This window comes from Vicugna pacos, chromosome 7 (assembly GCF_048564905.1).
Source record: "Vicugna pacos chromosome 7, VicPac4, whole genome shotgun sequence".
In the NCBI taxonomy this organism is placed as follows: domain Eukaryota; kingdom Metazoa; phylum Chordata; class Mammalia; order Artiodactyla; family Camelidae; genus Vicugna; species Vicugna pacos.
Window position 1 is genome coordinate 51,093,498 of NC_132993.1, and position 20,851 is coordinate 51,114,348.

Consider the following 20,851-nt stretch of genomic DNA (forward strand, 5'->3'; position numbering starts at 1 on the left):
AGTGATTTTAAACAAATTAAAGTATATGAGATTTTTCATTAAGATTAAAGTAGATTATAACATTAAAAATATTGTCCTCTATTGAAATAGTTTTCCTCAAATATAGCAGGTAACCAAGAAACTACAGAAAGAGTATTTTCTTAATCAAAGATAGTATGGTCTACAGGGAAGTATCAATTGAATCTGATGACAATTCCAAGTATATTAACCATAAGGACAACTTGGAAGATGATTACAGGCAGTTTTATGAAAAAATAAATATAAGATCACATTGAAAAATAAAGACCAATAATACCAGAGAAATCTTCAGAAAAATATTAGCCACCTAGTATAAGAGACAAGTACAGTTAAGAAACTGGTTAACATTAATATATACAGGAAATAATTTTAAATTTTTGCTATAATTACATAAATATATTTTAAAGATTTTTACTTTTGAGAATAATCTTTAAAAGAACTATCTGTGATCCATTATACAAAAAGACCAGTTTTGGCTGACAAATACATATTTCAAAATATTACAAAAAATTATATAATTTTAATGGCTTTTATTACCTCCTTTTACTCTCAAAGTTGTCCTGGGGTAGAGAATGTATTACACGGTCACACTAGTGGGAAAGAACCAATGATGCTGATCAGCTCAGATACCTTGGGAACTAATTTCACTACCCCTTAAGTACCTGACTTTCTCATTCTCACTTACCACCTATTAATATAGATAATATGCAAGGAATTTAACAAGGATGTCAGAATATTTTGAGATTTTTCTATAAACCATTACCAGTCAAGAACAAGGTGAAAGCTTTCCCACTCTCTTCAAGAGGAAAACTTAGGGATCACTGTCCAGCTATTTCTTTGCTTTATAAATGCTGGATTTAAAGTTTAAAATTGTAGGTCAAGTTTACTAACCTCCAGCAGGAAGGATTCTATTGAATAGCATGTTCCAAAGAAAATTCCCTTTGAGAATCCTATCTAAGGAAGAAAGTACAATAAAAAAAATATACAACTCAGTAGTACAGTTAAAGAATAATACAACCTGGCTAAAGGGTGCTTCTCTCTGGATCACAGGGAAGATTCACTAGGAAAACTATAAATTTACTACATAAACTGAATACATTTACTCTCCTGTATACATATACCCATCTTTATGCAATAAAATCCAACATTCCTGCTTTGAAGATATGTAGTATAGGAATAATAGCTACTTTCTTATAGCAAATGAAACCAGCACTACGTCTCAGGTTGAAACACTAGATGCATGTTCCCTTTAATGTCAGAAGGAAGATAAACACCATCTCCACTCTGGTAGTACATTGATTAATATAATGAGTAATTGAAAAAAAAAAAGAGAGAGGGAGGGAGAGAGGAAGGAAAAAAATTGTTGAATACCCTAGATGAAAGACAAGCCAACTTTTTCTGTAAAAAGCCCAACAGTAATTATTTTAGGCTTTGCAGGCCATACGGTCCCTGTCTCAGTGCTCCATCCTCTTCGCTATTAGAATGTAAGAAGTAACTGTGGACAACACGTGAGGAAATGGACATGGCTGTGTTCCATACTGTAGTCTCTATCTGTGGACACTGAATTTTGAATTTCACATGATTTTCACCTGACACAAAATATGATTAGTTTTATTTTCCCCCCCAACCATTTTAAAATATAAAAGCCATTCTTAGCTCTCGGACTGTAGGGCCAGATTTGGTGACCCTACCCTAGATCACTTCAACAGTAATTAAGTCCAGGAAATAGAACTTGGGGTGGGGAAGGGCGGGAGAGTGTGTGTGTGTGTGTGTGTGTGTGTGTGTGTGTGTGTGTGTGTGTGTGTGTGTGTGTGTGTGTGTGTGTGTGTGTGTGTGTGTGTGTGTGTGTGTGTGTGTGTGTGTGTGTGTGTGTTGGGGGTGGGGTGAGCATGGACAAGGCAGTACTGGTAAAAGGGAAGAGAATTTTACTTTTTGTTTTGACACAACTTCACACTTTAAAAATGTTTTACTATAATCACGAATTAAATACAACATTTGAAAAATCTATTAGCTAAGTATAAACCTATCTAATGGCCTGGTTTCCTATTTTTTGCAATGGTAAGGTAAAGGATTTTATAAAGAAGACTATATATATACACCAAGTCATCAAATTATATAAGTATTAAATTTTAAAGCAGCATTTTATTTTTTTCTCTCTTGGGAAAAAAAAAAACTGATCTCTTTAGCTGTTAATTATGTTCCTGTAAACAGAGTCAACTTTAGGAATTTCTATTTGCTTTGTATCTAATCTGCAAGCCTCACTGACCTTTCATCAAGAACAATGGTGCACACAGTTCCTACATTCATACCGCATCCTTCCCGCCCCCCCCCTTTTTTTTGGTGTTGAACTCCAGCCAAACATTAAATTACCTTGGGAAGTAAATGGTGGAAGAGTAAAAAGCACAAAGACGGTATCTGGCCTCCTTTTATGAGGACACTCAATCTTAATTTAGAGAAAGAGAGAAGAGTCTTTTGTGTGTGTGTGTAGCATGAGAACTGGAAAGAAGTACGAATTTTTCAGACAAGCCTATTTTTGTAAGTTTGCAGGTGGACTGTGCTCTTGTTTCAATGCAGGTGGGGCTGTAGATCAGGGTGGGGGGGGTGTTTGTGTGAGTGCACATATGCACCTATATAAATCCACACCCATTTTTAAACCAGAGACATCCAGAATACTTTCGGCAAGAGCACTTACTAGTTCAGGTAAGCAAGCAAAATTTCTAGATTACTAGAAATCAAGCTCTGCTATATTTAAATGATCAATTTATTGCTATTCAAAAGTGAGGTCTTCAGTAAAACAGTAAAAAAAAATTTTTCTTCTTTTAATAAACTATATATCCTTTGCTGGTTTCATACTTTTATTCTCTACTTAGATTAATGATATAATAAACTAACATTGACCAAGAATGATCCTTTAAAAATTATGCTGCAAGTTAACAATTATTCCTCCCTTATACATTGTAAGTATGTAGTACTTTCAGTAAATTACTTATGTTAAGTTACTTTTGAAAAGGAAAATACTAGTGTCAGAAAATGCTAACTACCAGTGTTTATAATACCTATTGTTGCCATTTAGTTACTTGCCTCTGGAGTGCACTGTTAGCTGCTCCAAGACCATAACCATGTCATACTTATCTGTGTCCCCCAAGTAGCTTAACTCACACATCTGATACTAGAAGATCATACATAATTCATGTTCTATTTCCTAGGGAAATTTAATGTTCATCCAAAATAAAAAAATGTAAGTTGACTGGCTTTGAAATAGGATATATTTAATATCTATTTTATAATTTATCAATGTTAAACAGAAAACAAGATATTCTGATTTTAAGAACACCCTGACAATAATACATAATAATTCAAAATGTGAACAAAAAATCATTTCCTATTCACTCTAAATTTGGCAGCTTTAAAATAGGAAAATGGTAAAGCTACACTTTCTCTCTTTTGATATAAATTCTACCTACTTATCTCTGTTTTTATCATAGAGAACTTCTTCTAATACATCCTCTAGATTAACTTTTTCTCACTCTTAACTCTTTACTTTCAGAGATCCCTGGAAGAATCTTAAGGCAATTAGGGACTCTCTTACCCAGGAAAGAGAATGAAGGCACATAAAATTTTAATACAGTTTCAGGGATTTTTGAGACTCTGGTAGCCCAATTCTAGGAGACCACTGGACCCAGGTTAAGACCCTGCCTTAAATGGTTGTTTCAATTTCTCCACTGCAACTTTCACCCTGACAGAGGCTGCCCTCCACATATTGGACTTGGTGATCCAGATTCAGCTGTCTTTACTCCCTACTAAAATCTACCCTTTCTTTGTCTCAGTCCAGTCTGTTTCTTTGTTATGGTCCAAGGTGACGTCCGTAAGGTAAAAAACGGCATCCTGCAATGTTTTATGGTATTAGCAAGTTATATGAACTTAAACTGCACTCCTTATCAGCACCATGGTTATTGTTTAACAGGGTTTTTCGATGCTTGAATTCAGAGACATTAAAAAGTGGGTACCCTGCAGATTCAGAAAGAAAGTAATTTAAATAGGACCAGACCCACCATTTTCAATCCACAGGAGGACCGAAGGGATACACTGCTGGCAAGAGAAAGATAAAATGAAAGGAATTATTGTTAAATAGGGCAGAGCTGTAAACTTAAGCCTTTTGAGGCAGAGTAAATGATGGAAGGATGAGAAAGATAAGTGACTACAGAGGAATCGAAGAACAAGAAATCTCCATATTCTATTTCTCCTCTGAATTCAACTAAAGCAGTATTTGTTCATGCCTAATCTTACTATCTTGGTATAGAATTAAAATGTTGTTTTAACCTATTAGATCAAGAAGAATCAAAAGGCAAAGAATCTTTATGCACGACAAATGTCAGCTTTCCATTGCATTTAGCAGTTGCAAGGCTTTTAAAATCAACATGATCTTACTAGTGCTGTGAGCTCTAGAATACAGTCAAAAGCAGGCTTTGGGTGCCAGTTTTCTTTCAACTGCCTTCAACTTATTGCTCCCAGGAGACCCAGAATATGGCTTTTCATCAAGGGGATATTTATTGAGTTGACTGTATTTTTAAAATATTTTCAAAATAAAATGTGAAAGTTCAAGGTAGTTTTACCATGTCAACTCACACAAGCAGAGCCATGTGTCACCATAGGTTTGGTCTAACTCTTAACAAATGTCTTAGCCTGAAGTAACATACTGGATTTTAAAAAAAGCTTTTTTTTTTTCTATCATCCAGCTTCTTCTGAGAGATTCTCTAGAAGACATGATGTTACACTCAGCTCTGGCCCTCTGCCTTTTACTCATTGTGGTTTCTTCCAACCTTGCCATTGCAATCAAAAAGGAAAAGAGACCTCCTCAGACACTCTCAAGAGGTACTGTAATCTCACTTTATTTTCCAAACTCAGTCATTTGGATTGTTTTACACTTCCTCATCTCTTGCCCATAGACTAGTTATAAAGCAAACTCAGTCCACTGAAGTAGGGGTTATGTACCACTTCAAAATAGGGGGAAAAAAACCAAAACAGAAACAATCAATAATTTTAAAGAGTGAGCCAAAAGCAACTGAAAAAACAGTAACAATTTACTGCATCTTTTATAGAAATAATGGAGAAGTAGTTTTGCTGCTTATAACTTTGGTAACCAGAGTCCTCAAAAATAATATTAATTGATATGTCACAGGCATATCCTAAAAGTAATCAGGATCCCTGAAAATCTGTTCCAGTTCTCTGTCCTCTATTTTTCAGGCAAGAAAATAATTTGGAATGATTTTACACTGGGATGCCCAGAAAATTACACTTTATCTTCATCCTCCAAGAACTTTGGTTAAACAAGTGTTTGCCATGTTGACTCCACAAAGCAGCTGCAGGAGTTTTAGAGGACGTAATCTAGATTTGTCATTGGTTACATGTTTAGAAAATATTTCTATTTTGTACCTACTGTTTTACTTTGGCCTAAGAAACAATTGTATCTTCATCTATAATGAAATATTTCATAAAGAAAATTCTCAAAATTAGTTCCTACAACTCCAAGTAATAGAAATGGAGACAAAATCAGTTGTCTCCACACAACTAATTCTAAACTAGTAGCAGAAACCAAAAAATACTTGACTGCTACTTGGAATGGTAATGTGTGAATGGAGCAAACAAATGAACACCAACTGTAGCATAATTTCAAATTTAAAAATATTGACTTTCTTACCAAGTTAATTCATTCCTTAACAGATGTATTGGGTGTCAGCCAACTGCCCATCAATGTTCAGCCAAGATAATTAATTCTACTTCAGTTTAAAAATCACAGAAAATATCAATCTAAAAAAATCAGTAAGTTTTGGTAAAATTAATAAAAGAGGGAAATATTTTCTTAAGTAAAATTTATCATATATCTCCATACATAAACACAATAGTTATAAAACAATGAACTTAGTAGCCTTAAAGTGCCAAAGACCAGATTAGTCATTGCCCTTAAAGACCCTTGAGGGCTGAGTTAAATACTATACTGTAACTGTAATTAAGGTACCAACATTCTGGGTATTCACTTTCAAATGTCCATTAAAACTATTTAGTGAATTTTATGAAAAATATACTCTGTGTGCAGTAAATTTTAAACAACTTGATGAGCCTGCTATTCAGTTAATATGACTCCAGTAGGGAAGATGCATGAGAACAGCTAGGAACTCCATTATTAAGAATTGGTTTCCATGTGGTTAAGCATTGTACCATCTAGTGACATATGGGAAACAACTGAGAGAATAAAGCTCAGAATGAATGAGGGTTTAAGGTGGGGGTGAAAGCAGCACATAAAGCCCATTAGTACAGGGAGCAGCACCAAACACTTAAATAGAGAGAATGTAAGAGAAAATAGAGAATATTAATTGAAAGAAAAAAGTAATAAAAACCAAGAACAACAAAAAATGACTGACAAAACCTTAACTTCCTTTTGAAGCAAAGGAACTGCTCTGCACCCAGCACCTGGCCCAATGCTTGGCATATAGTAAGTACCCAATAAAATACATATCGGAAAATGAATAAAACCTCAGAAGACAAGTAACTACAGACAGTCCTGGATTATGAATTATAGTAATGAACAGAGACCCTGCAGAGAGTTTAAGTTCTGTACCACCTTTGGCCTGATTATGAAGGAAAGTGTATAAAAGTAACTAATACAGTATGACTGCCCTACAAAGCTATGAATTGTTTAAGAGCAGGGAATATACTGTCTTACCTGTGTACACCCAGTGCTAAGTGGAGTAAGGCACATAGCAGATATTCCTTTAATGTTTGTGGAATTAAGTTAAACAGGAGCAGAGAATAGTAACTCTTCCCATTGCTGACGTTCTGGCATTAAATAACATTTGCAACAGAATAGGGTAATTAAGTAGGATCTGAGTTCCACTGGCTGTTTCTATAATAATTTTCGTCTAATACAAAATATGGCATGAAGTTACTACTTGTGGTCCAGCAAAGTTGTAAAGAAAATCTTTCAGGATTATTACAGATAGGAAGGCTTCCTGCTAAGGTGAAGGTACTTAACTAACATAAGATGTTGTCAATCTTTTTCATCTGTAGACTAAGACGTTTCCTGAAAATACTTTGAAATATTTCCGGATGTTCTGTGCATTCTTCTCCTCAATGATCTTGTTCTTCAGTCTGTAAGATACATTCCCAACTACTTGTATCACTTTTAAAGGCAAGTGGGTTCTCTCTCTTCTTGTATTGTTTCCCTCTCCTCCAAGCCTTTGCATGCTTCCTAAACAACTGTATTTCATTGCGTCTCTCAACCATGAAATTCCTATACCACATTTTTTTCCCTGTTAAAATTCAGTGCAAAATTTGAAATCTTTTTTTCATGAACTTTGAAGGCATCAACATCTCTTGGCACTCAAGATTCAAGGACACTGTACAGTCCAGTCCAAAGTATTCCTGACAGGCTTACAAGATATGCAAAGATTAACTGTTATTTTCTCCTGTGCATTCTGAAAAGAAAAACTTTTGCATGGCCAGAGCTGTCCTTTCAATCACCACTAATCATAATGCACCTATTAAACATTTACTGGGTTCAAGACCATAAGCCTCGAAATTTGAAACAGTCAAAAAATCTCAGCACTATTATCTGAAAGGACACAATCTCTTCTTATGTAGTTATAATTATGTATCTTCTATACCACATGTCAGACAACTGCTTGGTAGCTTAAATATCTGTAGATAGATACCTGCTTATCACGTGCCCATTCCAGAACTCTTTGGTGGTCCTGAGCTGATACACTGATTTCTCTCTTTTGTTTTAGGATGGGGAGATGATACCACTTGGGTGCAGACTTAGAGGAAGGCCTCTTTCATTGTCAAAAAAGGTAAAACACCTCTCAGTTAATTTTGACAGAGGATATAGATACCTCCTCATATAAGAGCCAAAAATTCACATGTTAGCTTTTGAAAAAATACAGTAAGAATTTGCTCTGATGTTGTATGCTGTCTGGACTAAGTGTTGCTGTTAGAATTTTTTTTTTTTGTAAATAAGAGCTCTAAATACCTTTGTATTAATTTCTTAATTACCCAAGCAAGCATTTTGTATATTGAGGAATAATTGACCTATTAACATTACATTAGTTTCAGGTATACAATACAGTAATGACTGGATATTTATATATTGAAAAATCACCACAAGTCTTGTTAACATCCACCAAGCAAACTTCTGAATATAAATTACATAAACAAAACAGCATCACTTCTTGGGCAATATACAAGCTTAAACAGAAAACTGGTTTAGAGCAACATTTCTCAAGGCTGTCTGATCATCAGAACAATTAGAGATTTCTTTGAAGTCCATATTCAGAGTCAGTCAGGCAAGTGCTTACTCAGTATCCATTGCTATGTGCCAAGCACTATTTTTGCACTCAATGACCAACAGTGACATGGTTTTTATCCTTGAAGATCTACAAAATCTTTGGGGATGGAGCTGAGAAATTTATATTTTTAAGAGTGCCTCAAGAATTTATCAAATATCTAAAGAATGGTCAATTCAACTCTTTAAAGAAAAAGGAAAGAGTCCAAATCAGAATTGAGTAAAACACTCTCAACACTAGGCAAATACTAAAAAAAATAAAAAATAAAGAATTCTACAGAATAATCTTATTTCCAAATAGAAATGTAAAAAACAAACAAGGTATTAGCAAAAAGCAGCCAGCAGAACATTTAAAGAATATATTCTGATAAAGTGAGATTTAGTCTGAGAATGCCAAAAGATTCAAGATTAAGAAATCTATTAATGAAAATAATTTAAAATTTATAAGGACACAAATCACACAAGTATCTCCTATTTCCGTAAATGCTAAAAAGGCATTTAATATAATGCAAAATCCATATTTGAATTTTTAAAAAATTATCTAATATTAATTTATTATTTATCTAAAAAGGAAATAATTGTCCAGCAAAAAGCCAACATCATGCTTACTGGGAAAGCAAATTAAAGTATCCCACTGTTGGATTCTTTAATCAGCACAATTACTAACACTGTTCTCAAGATATTAACAAATATAATTAGATGAGAAAAATTAAAAGTATAAAACTTGGAAAGGAGAAGGTGAAAAATCTTCATTTGCAGATAATGACTATGTACATGAAAAACCTGAGAATCAACTGAATGTATTCAGAAGTATGAAGATTCACTTAAATTAGATGAGCTTAAATTAATACCTGGAAATAAACAGCATTTACATATAAAAAATTTAAAACAAAGGAACTTATAAAATACCTTATTTCAAATAGCAATAACAAAGATAAAATGTCCTAGGATAAGCCTGACAGAAATGTACAGTATCTATATGAATCTAAATGTACTACTGAGGAAAAAAATTACAAACCTATGAGAAGGGATATTGTGTTGTTGATAGGAAGACTCAACATCATAAAAATGTCAATTCTCTCTACACTTAAAAAAATTTTAAGACAACCACCATAGAATGCTACAGATTTTTTGAAACAATTGTAAAATTGATATGGAAACCGACATAAATAGGAACATTCTGAAAAGAAAAATCAGGGGAACTAGCCCTTAATATGAAACATTTTATAAAACTATAATAAAACAAAATATTACTGGTAAATGAATTAAATAGAATGGAGAGTACAGAAATAAAACTTGATACTACAGAAATTAAACACAATAAAGTGGCATTTAAAATCAGGAATAGGGGAAACAGTATGTAAAATAATCGTTAGTGAGAAGTTGATGGCCATTTGTGAAAAATAAATAAATTTGAATCCATACCTTACATTTTATATCAAAATAAATTACAAAGATTTATTTAAATGAAATCATTAAGGTACTAAATGATACTATTGCAAAATGTTATTTCTTTAAATTCTTGGAGTAGGAAAGGGTGGATATTAGGGTGTAGGATGAGGGGTGTCTAGGATGCAAAAATAAAGCACTTAATTTTGAGCTCTAGATGCTACTCCTGCCTTACCCTAGACCTCCTTTAAGCTTGAGTATGGCCAAAGTAAACAGAAGGGGGAAAAGGACAATAGAAAAATCCTGAAATAAATGACAAATATTTTTGATTATGTGAATTTCTACACACCCAAAAACTTAAGCAGAAGAAAAAGACAAAAAACAAAAACAGAAAACTATAGCACATAAGGGTGAATTTTTCTAATAAACAAAAAACTCAAATTATTAAGATAAAGGTCAGTAAGTCAATGAGAAAAAATGAACAAAAGATATGGAGGATAGGTCATAGAATAAAAATAAGTAACCTAAACATGAGTAAGAATATTTTTTACAGCTTTATTGAGATATAATTGACATATTAACATCGTACAAGCTTAAGGTGAACACTGCGATGACTTGATATACCTATATATTGTACAATGATTACCCCATTAAGGTTAATTAACACATCACCTCACACAGTTAACTTTGTACATGTGGTGAGAATTTTTAAGATGTACTTCTCAGCAATCTTTAAGTATACAACACAGTATTGTTAACTCTGGTCACCATTAGATTCCCAAAGACTCACTCATAACTCGAAGTGGGTACCTTTGATCACCTTCACCAATTTCCCCCATTCTCACAACCCCCACCCCCGGAAACCACCAATCTACTCTCCATTTCTGAGTTTCAGGGTTTTTGGGGGGTGGGGGGGTGGGGAGGGCATTATTTGTTTAAGATTTCAGATCCCACTAGGTGAGATCATACAATATTTGTCTCTGACTTATTTTACTTAGCATAATATGCTCAGGGTTCATTCATATTGTCACAAATACGTTGACAGACCCATTGTTTCCAAGTCTTGGCTATTTAAACAATACTGCAATGAACGTGGCAGTGTAGATACCTCTTCAAGATAGTGATTTCCTTTCCTTTGATATATACGCAGAAGTAGAATTGCTGGATCATATGTTGATTATTTTTTCTAAGAAAGCAAAACCACGTTCACCTCCCTCTTTTCACCTTTTGGATGAAAGAAATTAAAAGCTTGCAGACCAGTTTTAGTGAGAGGAAAAAGTTATCTATCACACTACCAGAGAGGATATAAATTGGTACAGATCCTATGGAAAGAAAACACTTTCAAAACATACATCAAAATTACAAATGTGCACTCCCTTTGACCGAGAAATTCCACCTCTGAAAATTTATTACAAATATGCCCATCCACATGCAAAATTAGATATGAACAACGTCATGTTCATCAAAGCACTGCTTCTAAATGTTTAGAAACAATCTAAACACAAAAGATTGAAAACAACTTAAATATGTATCTTAAGGAGAGTAATAAAGATCCAGATAATGGAATAATATACAGAAGCACAAGGGAATGATATCCAAGGTATAACATTACACTAAAAAAGCAAAATACAAATACGAAAGCATAGTGTGCTAATATTTGCATTTTTTAAAAAAGGATTATATACATATACATACATATGCATATACTTATTTGGTTATATGACCTGAAAACCTCTGGAATTAAACTCAAGAAATTGTAACACTGCTTACTTCTGGAAGGCAGGAATGCTAGAATTTTTACCTTTTTAACTTTTGAATTCTAAACCCTCTGAATTTCTAATCAGTTTTAAATGAAAAATACATAGAACTTTAAACAATAATTTACCAAATGATGCTGAGAAGCAGCCAGGCTTGGCTCTAGTTTTAGGGCATCTCAGAAGTACAGCTAACCAGAATTTTTTCTCTCAACTCACTTTTTTCACAATCCAATGTGCTGTTTCATGAGATTTTAGACCAGGGACCACCTGTTTTTATTTAGTCTGCAAGTCAAGGTTGATTTTTCCATTTTTAAATTAAAAAAAAAAAGAAGAATATTTAGTGACAGATGAAAGTCACTTGAAATTCAAATTCCACGTTATAAATTAAGTCTTACTGTAACACAGCCACATTCACTTTTTTTGTTGCACGTTGTCTATGGCTGCTTTCCTGTAATAATGGCAGAAGCGAGCAATTACAAGGAGACCACATAGCCTGCAAAACTTCAAATATTTTACTATCTGCCTCTCTGCCTAAAGTTTGAGTCCTTTTTCAGGCATCCCTACTTCATTGTTAGCCAGAAACAGAAGCACTTCTTCCTTTTCCCCCTGCAACAGAATACTGTCTTGGTTTGCATGTCTAAACAGCCCATTCAAAGCTGAACTGTTAAGACTGAGTATTCTGTGATCTTGATACATTTTTCCTTGGACTCCAGTTGCCCCAAAATCTGATGCTGAAATTGGTTTTCCAAGAGTTACATCAGTATCTTTCTCTATACATAGCTGTCCTTGTTTCCAGCTGCCATGCTAGGAGGAAATGGGAGCAGTTCAGGAAATCAGAAATGACTCATGCCCTGAACTGTTCTGTGTCTCAGGACACTTATCTACCTAAGGCAATCAGAGCAAGAGTTGTTATCTAGTAGAAAGATTACTACTTGGTGCTTAGGAGGTCTAAGTTCTACATGTGTTTCTAAAAAAATGTCAGTAAGTATTGTTAGGCTTAGTTTTCTACCAACAAAAAGGGGTAATGATATGTCATTCATCAGGTATCTAGTCTGCTTTTTCACCAGTAAATGTGAAGTTGCTGGCAATTTTAGCTCTTTCTGTTATAAATTTTAAGAGGTAAATTGTAGGATTTAGTCTTATCTAAAGTTAACTTACATTCTAAGTTTGAGAATTGAATAAAATTATTAACAATTCATAAATAAGTTTCTACTGTATAGCACAGGGAACTATACTCAATATTTTGTACTAATCTATAATGAAAAGGAATATGAAAAGGAATGTATGTATGTATGTATGACTGAAACATTCTGTACACCAGAAATATACACATTATAAAGTGACTATACTTCAATAAAAAAAATTCACTTTGTTATTTAGCACTTTTGAGACTAAAATTTAAAACAAGATTATTCAATAAGTATTTCACATGGTTACCTCTGTTGTTTTTAAAAAGATTTGTGCTTAATATATAGACACTAGTCTATCGCTTCGTGTACCCAGCATACTCTCAAAATTAAATATTTTTAAAAAATCTTATGTATCCAAATCACAATTATTTTATCCTTCACTGTAGCTAACATTCTAATTTTTCTCTTACACTAAAGAGCAGGGAAGTCAATTAGTTACCACAAAAACTTTTTCCAGAGAGTTAAAATAAAAATGACACTGAAAAATACATATGGGAGCAAACTCTCACTGAGACTACTTGTACTTTGTGAGTTGTGACAAGAATGAAAGGAAGTGAAAATAGTCAAATACTAATAGCCTTTTTGTAAAACTGAAAGCAGACAAAAAAAAAACCTAAGTAAAAATTTTGACTCTCTTAAAATTTCATACCAGATGTTCACTGGAAATGAGTATCTTATTCATAACATCCTTTCATCTCTGGAGACAGAATTGACTTTGATGTTTCTAACTGTACTGCACTATACGTAAGAATGACCTGGTGAGTTTGGTAAGCTAGGTATTCCTGGACCTCACTCTCAGAGATTCAGACTGAGTGGACCCAGGAGAGGGCCTGAAAATTTACATTTCTAATGAGCTACATTTCTGGTAAGGCTGATGCTTCAGTTCTGGGGCCATGTTATGAGTAACACCACTACACACTGCAGTGCTGTGATTTGTCAATCTGAGATTTTTACCTTTAAATCTTGTTGCAAGTATGAAAACCTTAAGTCTAGCTTCACTGTACATTGTGACTCAAAGTTATTCATTTGGTTTAATTTCACACTCTCTGTGTTTAGTAACAAACCATTGATGGTTACTCATCACCTGGAAGATTGTCAATACTGCCAAGGTAATTTTTGCTCCAATAAGTAGTAGAAAAGTGATCTGATTATATAGTGTTAAGAAAGCACTCGGCAACTCCAATTTAAAAAAAAAAAAAAAGACAACTGTTAGAATACCACCATTTTACTAAGGTGCTTAAAGACTACAGTGATTGTTAACAATCTACTAGTATATTTATGTCCCTTAGAATTTTATATCCCTCTTCCTCCCTCGCTTCCCCACCAGGTGGGAAAAACTGCTGAAAGAATATGTTGTTTTAATCAATGAATGACAAGAAATTATAAAACTAGTGGTTTCATCAATGCAATTATCCCTTGATGTCTTTTTGGATAGACTCTGTCCCTCTTTGCTTTCCAATGAGAGACAAAGTGGCAATGGGCCAATGAACAATTTACATTCAAGTTACAGATGTAAGTGAATGCAAAATACTAGTTTAATTTTGCTACAATAAAAAAAATAAAACTAACTGGCTTTACGTTCTCACCCACGGCACTAAAAAAAAAGCATTTGCCCAAAATAACGAAATACAAGAAATGGCTCAGAATACTTTCATCATGCTGAACTCATGGTACATGACCTCAACAATGTTTTCTTAGTATCAAAATTCAATGGAAAAGTTGATTCTCTTTTTTGTCTATTTTTAATGCAAAAGAACTATAAAGTATTAGTAAATATACACTGTTACACAGAATTTTAAGAGGCCAAATATACGATTTACTGAAAATCTTGTTCATGTAAAGTATCATTTAAATCCACCGTTATAAACAATCCAATCCAGTAACATTCATTTTCTTCTTCTTTTGCTAGCATGAGACCACTGATAAGAATTTATCACCTGATGGGCAATATGTGCCAAGACTCGTGTTCGTGGGTAATTGTGTAGTCTTTTTCAATCAGATTGACAAAAAAATAGCCTTCTTGTCTTTATTTTTAAATGCTAGTTCAATTACTATTCTTTTTAAAGGGAAATCATTAGTCACCCTGTCAGTAATAGCTTACGTTAGTTCAACCATTTAATCCATTGTATCTGTACTCTGCAAATTATAAATACTAAAATTTTAAATACTTTTTAATTAACTGATGCTATTAAGTCAATATCCCAATGTACTTTCAGTACAGTTCTCTACATTGTGTTGACAGACAGCTGTAACACACTAAAATTAGAATTCAGATTAACTCATCATGAATTCACATATATGAAAACTGATTTTGTTTATAAATTTCCTTAATGTTTGTTTTAGAGCAACTGTGGCAAGAATGATTTTCTGGACATTTTAAATAAAATACAACTGACTTTATTTTTCTTGGCAGATCCTTCTGTAACAGTCAGAGCTGATATAACTGGAAGATACTCCAACACATTAGACACATATGAACCTCAGGATTTACCGCTATGTAAGTATTCACAAGTTATCTTAAACAGTGATACCAGCAACGCTGGACTGTTAGAAGGTCAGTGAAGCCCTCCATCAGTGCTTCTCCACAAACAGTGCTATCCCCACATCACAGTCACTGGGGTGGGTATTGGTGCTAGCGGTTAAAATGCAAACTCTTACCTCCCACCAAAATCAGAATTTCTGGAGTACCTCAGAGTAATTTCTGCAGTACCTTTTATTAAACAAGGATATCCAATAGTTCTCATAGTAAATGTTAAGTTCACCAAACAGAACAGAGTATACATTAAAATTAAACCTTAATATATATAGACAAATAAGTTTATACTATATAGCAGAGGGAATTATATTCAGTATCTTGTGGTAACTTACGGTAAAAAAGAATATGAAAACGAATATATGTATGTTCATGTAGGACTGAGGCACTGTGCTATACACCAGAAATTGACACAACATTGTAAACTGACAAAACTTCAATAAAAAAAAATACAAAAAAATTCAGAGCTTAAGAAAGCCAGTCCATTCTGGTATCATATGTGATTTCCTCAAACTGATAATTAAACCTTTTTCTCTTCCTTTAATGCTTATAAGCAAAGAGGTACCTTCTGACTTGGGAGTTTAATTTTTACAATAATCACTATCAACTATGCCTAATAAGAACTATGCGATACTGATACAAAATAATCCGTTAATAAAATAGATACTCCCTCAAAACCCCATTGATAAAATTGTTTAACAGAAGAAAGTTGATTCACCAGCTCTAAATGGTCTAATCCCTAAATTTACATGTGCACTTTTAGTATAATATTCTTTGATGTTGCAGATAAGTTCCCATGTATTTATAGCTGTTAATTTAAATTGGCCAATTGTAGATTCAGGGGCTAATAGATTATAACATTTGATACCTTCATTCACTAAAAAAAATATATATTTACTTTTACTACAGTGATAGAAAACATGAAGAAAGCATTAAAACTCATTCAATCTGAGTTATAATGGATTATCCCTAAGAGGACAAATGTCACGAAGAAAACCTTCTGGGTACTGACTAATACTAAATGGGCAAGTATATGGATTTTGTAACATTTCTATTTCAATTTTTAATGTGTTTGCAGTATTCCTGTGAAGGTAAAATGGTATTTCAATAAATGTCAAAACCTGAGCATGATAATATAGTATTTCTGCCTGCATCAGCAGCAAAAAAGCTTGTCATGAGCTGACAGTGATAGTGGAAACAGGAAGACATGAATAAGAGGTGTCTACACTGATTGGTTCTATTTCCTTATCTATCATTCATCCCACCAAGTAACCTAATCTTAACTCTGCCCCCTCAACTGTATCAAACCTGCAAGTTTAGGTGGCAAATGATCAGCATGTTGCCAAGGCGAATGGATGCATCTCTGCCCACTTAATTATTTGAACTCTTAGCAGCATAACTTTCAGAGTTAACCATTTCTTTTTTCACTCTAAAATAGACATTTAAAAACTAATTACAATGAATTAAATCTTAAATATGTTTTCCTTGAGTTGCTGGGTGGATATTTAACACTCCTAATAATTTTAAGAAGACTATAACTGCTGCCAGAATATTAAAGAATTTCTCCAGTTAGCCAATAGAAGAGGAGTATATCCGTTCTGAAATTATCAACCATGCAAGCACCAACTCAATGCTTCACAGGAAGCTTCTGGAATATCATATCCATGTCTTCTATTCCCTTAAATAAAACCAAAAACTTCTAATTTTTTATGGATAAAATTTCTATAATCAGTTGAAGTAATTCTAATTACTAATGGAAATCCCATAATCAGCTGGAAGTAATTCTAAGAAGAGAGAATGTTTCAGATAGGCAAACACATTCCTAATCCATAGGATTTGATTACATTTAAATAATCTGGCATTTTTGACATATGAAAGTACACTTTTACGAGATAGATAAATAACATCTATGAAATTGGTATCTGACTAATTCCAATGTTTCATGAGTGAGAGGAAGAAAGTGTTTTCCCAGGTTTTATTTGCTCACTATTCAGTTCATTTTAAGCACATCTTTAGCAATAGATTTATTTGGATATAAATGGGTTACATGTCTATCAATACTAGATATCCATGTAGCCTCTTTGCAAAAGAATATTAAGTAAACTTTTTAATTTAGATCACAGTCTGGAGTTGGTTTTTTTAATGCATTCTAAGAGATCAAAGTGTACTGGCATTCTCTAATTTAAGAACTTCATATATGAAGACATAACTGATTTCATTGTACAAATAGTGCAGACAGAAAATGTCAGTGGTCATTTACAGTGAACTAAGAAGAGATCACATGACAATTTAGCTGCTGCTTTAAGAATAGAATATTCACTTGTTTTTCTTCAATTACTGTAAAAATGTTACTAAATAATAGATTATTCTTTATCATAAAAATGTATGTGCTCTTGTACTTGCCATATGTATTTATACTACATATAATTTAAATGTTGGGCAGTTAGGTACAGGTAGGCACTGGGCAGGGGGAGAGGAAGGGGAAAGGAACAACAGAACACAAGGAACCTGAGCTGTCCATCAGCCCGAGCCAGGGAACCTGAGTTGTCAATCAATCGATCAACCAATCACGAAACCAGGATATAAAAAAAGGAAAAACAAAGGAACGGTGCCATTTTTCCTGTCTTGGATTGGCCTGCTCCCCCTTCTCGGGAGTGTACTTTTACTTTTTTTACTTCACTGATAAAAAGCTTGCTTATATCACACTTCCTGTCTCTCGTCAAAAATCTTTCTTTCGGGTGACTAAGAAACAAGGTAATTTTTATTTTCCTTTTCCTGGTAACACAATTATGCATGTAATTATACATATGCTAACAATTACTATATATTATAAATATTATTTGATAATAAATTATATTAGTTTAGTCTTGTAACCAATTTAGTTTCCTTCTCTACCATACTTTAACAATTGAATTCTATATCCTACTTGACATTTCTAATTTCTTCACTTTATAAAATTAGTGGTTTAGATTCGATCACTTCTGTGGTTACCCCTAACTTTGAAATGCAGGACAAGGCATAGAATCCACACAGGTAAATACAAACTTACTTCCATTACTTTTAGCATTGTAATCTCCAAAAAAGTATTTATTCCTTCTCTAACACATCCAATATTAAGAATTAAATTACTTACACCGACTACCTGAAACAGTATGTGCAATTCTGTGTGTACAGGCATTTTTAGAAAGGAGTTTGGGGAACTTTCATTTGCATTTTAAAGAGATATATTAGTTTAAAAAGTTACATACTCATAAAGAGGTTAGAATAGGATTGTCAGTAAAGAACATCCAGTTAAGTTTAAATTAGAAAACAGTAACAATTTTTTTTAGTATAATATGTCCTATGCTATCTTTGCAACATACTTATGCTAAAAATGTATTTGCTGTTTATGTGAAATTCTCATGTAACTGGGTGACCTCCTTTCATGTGCTAACAGTGGTTTAGAGGTACTGCACAAGATGCCCGTCCTTCTCATCCTCCTTCTCCTTATTTTTTGCCTAAAATAGCAACCTTTCTTTTATATTTCAAATCAATCTCTCAATTTCTGAGTTCCAAAAAGCAACCTCAGTTATTTTATAGCATTTAATCTCTCCCAATTTGATTCCTGCTCTATGCCAGACACCCTGTTTGATAGTATGGACCCAAAGATAAGCTAGATAAAAATAAGGCAATCTTGTTCCCTAGAGGATGTCATAATTTAGTGGTAAGATACATCACAGACGAGAAATAATTCCTTATGAAATAATATAATAAGATGATATGGGAGCAGTGGCAAGATGGCCCAGCTTTCTAGGGAGGCTGTCAGGCTTACCATAACAATGCAAAACCCAGGCATCTTGAAAGATACAAGAATGCATTCCACCATTATGGAAATATATATAATGAAGTAGAGAATAAAGTACACTGTAAGGACAAAAATTCTTGTTCATTGGTTTAGCTCTAAAATATAGAAGTATACAAGATTTCCTTAGTAATGTCTCAGAATTTTAGATTAGACATAAGATATTGTGTTAAGCTTCAGACAAACTTTTTTTAACACACTGGTTTACATACTGTAACGATTTAGAGAGATTTGCTTCAGAGTCTACAATAGTATTCCTTAAAACACACTCCTTACAATGATACATTATATACAATCTGTGTATTCACGAACATCCTTACTATGTCAAGAAAGATAAGCTTTTTTTGCTGTTTTTAAAATTTGTTTCTTATGCAATTTCCTTCTTTTTCACCAAATGAAATGCCCTTAGGAGCTGAAAGTCAGTCTCTTTCTCTCTCTCACACACACACACACACACAGCTCACAGAATAAACTGTGTGACTTCAATGAGGGGAGGCAGGATTGCGGCACGAATGCTCAGTAGCATGCTATTAAGTATGTAATTCCCCTGGTGTTTGCAGTGATCAACTTTATGAATACCAGTTTATAAACATTTCTTTATAAAAGATTTAATGAATACACTGCCCACAGCTTTGTAATTACAAACTGGATTTTTGCAGAGTATTTGACTACTGCAACTTCTAGAAGTGTGTTACAGTATTTTCAAGGATAGGGTGCTGTTAGTGGTTGAACTGTTCCCCCCAGATTCATAGTTTGAAGTTCTAAACCCCTCAGCACTTCAGTTTGTGACCTTATTTGGAAAGAGAGTCACTGAAGGTATAATTCACTAAGTTAAGAGGTCATACTGGAGTAGGGTGTGTTCCTTACCCAATTTGACTGGCATCCTTATAAAAAAGGGATATTTGGACACACAGACATGTACAAAGACAGAATAGCACGTGAAGATGAAGGCAGAGATCCAGGCAATGCTACAGAAGCTAATAAATGCCAAAAGTTTCCAGTGAAGCACAAGACGCTAGGTGAGAGGCCTGAACAAACGGTGCTTTACAGCTCTCAGAGGGAACCAGTCTTGCCAACACCTTGGTTCAGACTTCTAGCCTCCAGAACAGTGAGAAAATAAATCTGTTGTTTCAGCCATCCTGTGTGCACTACTTTGTTACAGCAGCCGTAGCAAACCAGCCCAGATGCTCTCCCCTGCCACCCCCAATTTGCATGGTTCTCTCACACTTAGAGAAGACCTGCTAGAACGGAAGAATCATTTCTCACAACCAGTTTGTCTGCTGCTCTTCTACCCTCTCGTCAAATTTCTGCCCAATTAAATGTTATTTCAGTACACAAAGAGTTTTACATAATTGACAGATTTATGAAATATTGACATTTAATGCTGTGGTTCGAATGCAGAAGCAAAAGTCATACTCAGAGATAGAGCTAATTATTACATTTGATTATTATTAAAACAAACATACTGAATTCTTTCTATGTTCCAGGCACTGGGCTGAGGCCCGTGCATTGATTATCTCATTAATACCTCACCACAAATGTGAAATATCATGACCCTCATTTTACTTATGATTAGCTGGGGCCTGAAGATGTTCAGTAACTTGATAGATAGACAGAAAGAGACAGAGAGAGAGAGAGAGAGAGTCAAGTAGCTAATTAGCAGAGCCAGCGCTCAAACCCAGCAAGCTCCAGGGTCAACACATTTAACCACAATAACGGCTTTGGATGTGTACCTCATAAAAATAAAACGTAATCAAAACTGACATTACTCAATACCAAAACATT

The 20,851-nt window shown here is 33.9% G+C and overlaps 1 protein-coding gene across 1 annotated transcript; it reads left to right on the forward strand.

Moving 5' to 3' along the window:
- Positions 1–4,781: 4,781 nt before the first annotated feature.
- On the forward strand, positions 4,782–16,184 carry AGR3 (anterior gradient 3, protein disulphide isomerase family member). The gene is given in 8 exon segments (XM_072964905.1): positions 4,782–4,890; positions 7,803–7,832; positions 7,835–7,865; positions 13,749–13,801; positions 14,287–14,362; positions 14,601–14,665; positions 15,106–15,189; positions 16,135–16,184. Coding segments are annotated over 8 exon segments (498 nt in total).
- Positions 16,185–20,851: the final 4,667 nt, after the last annotated feature.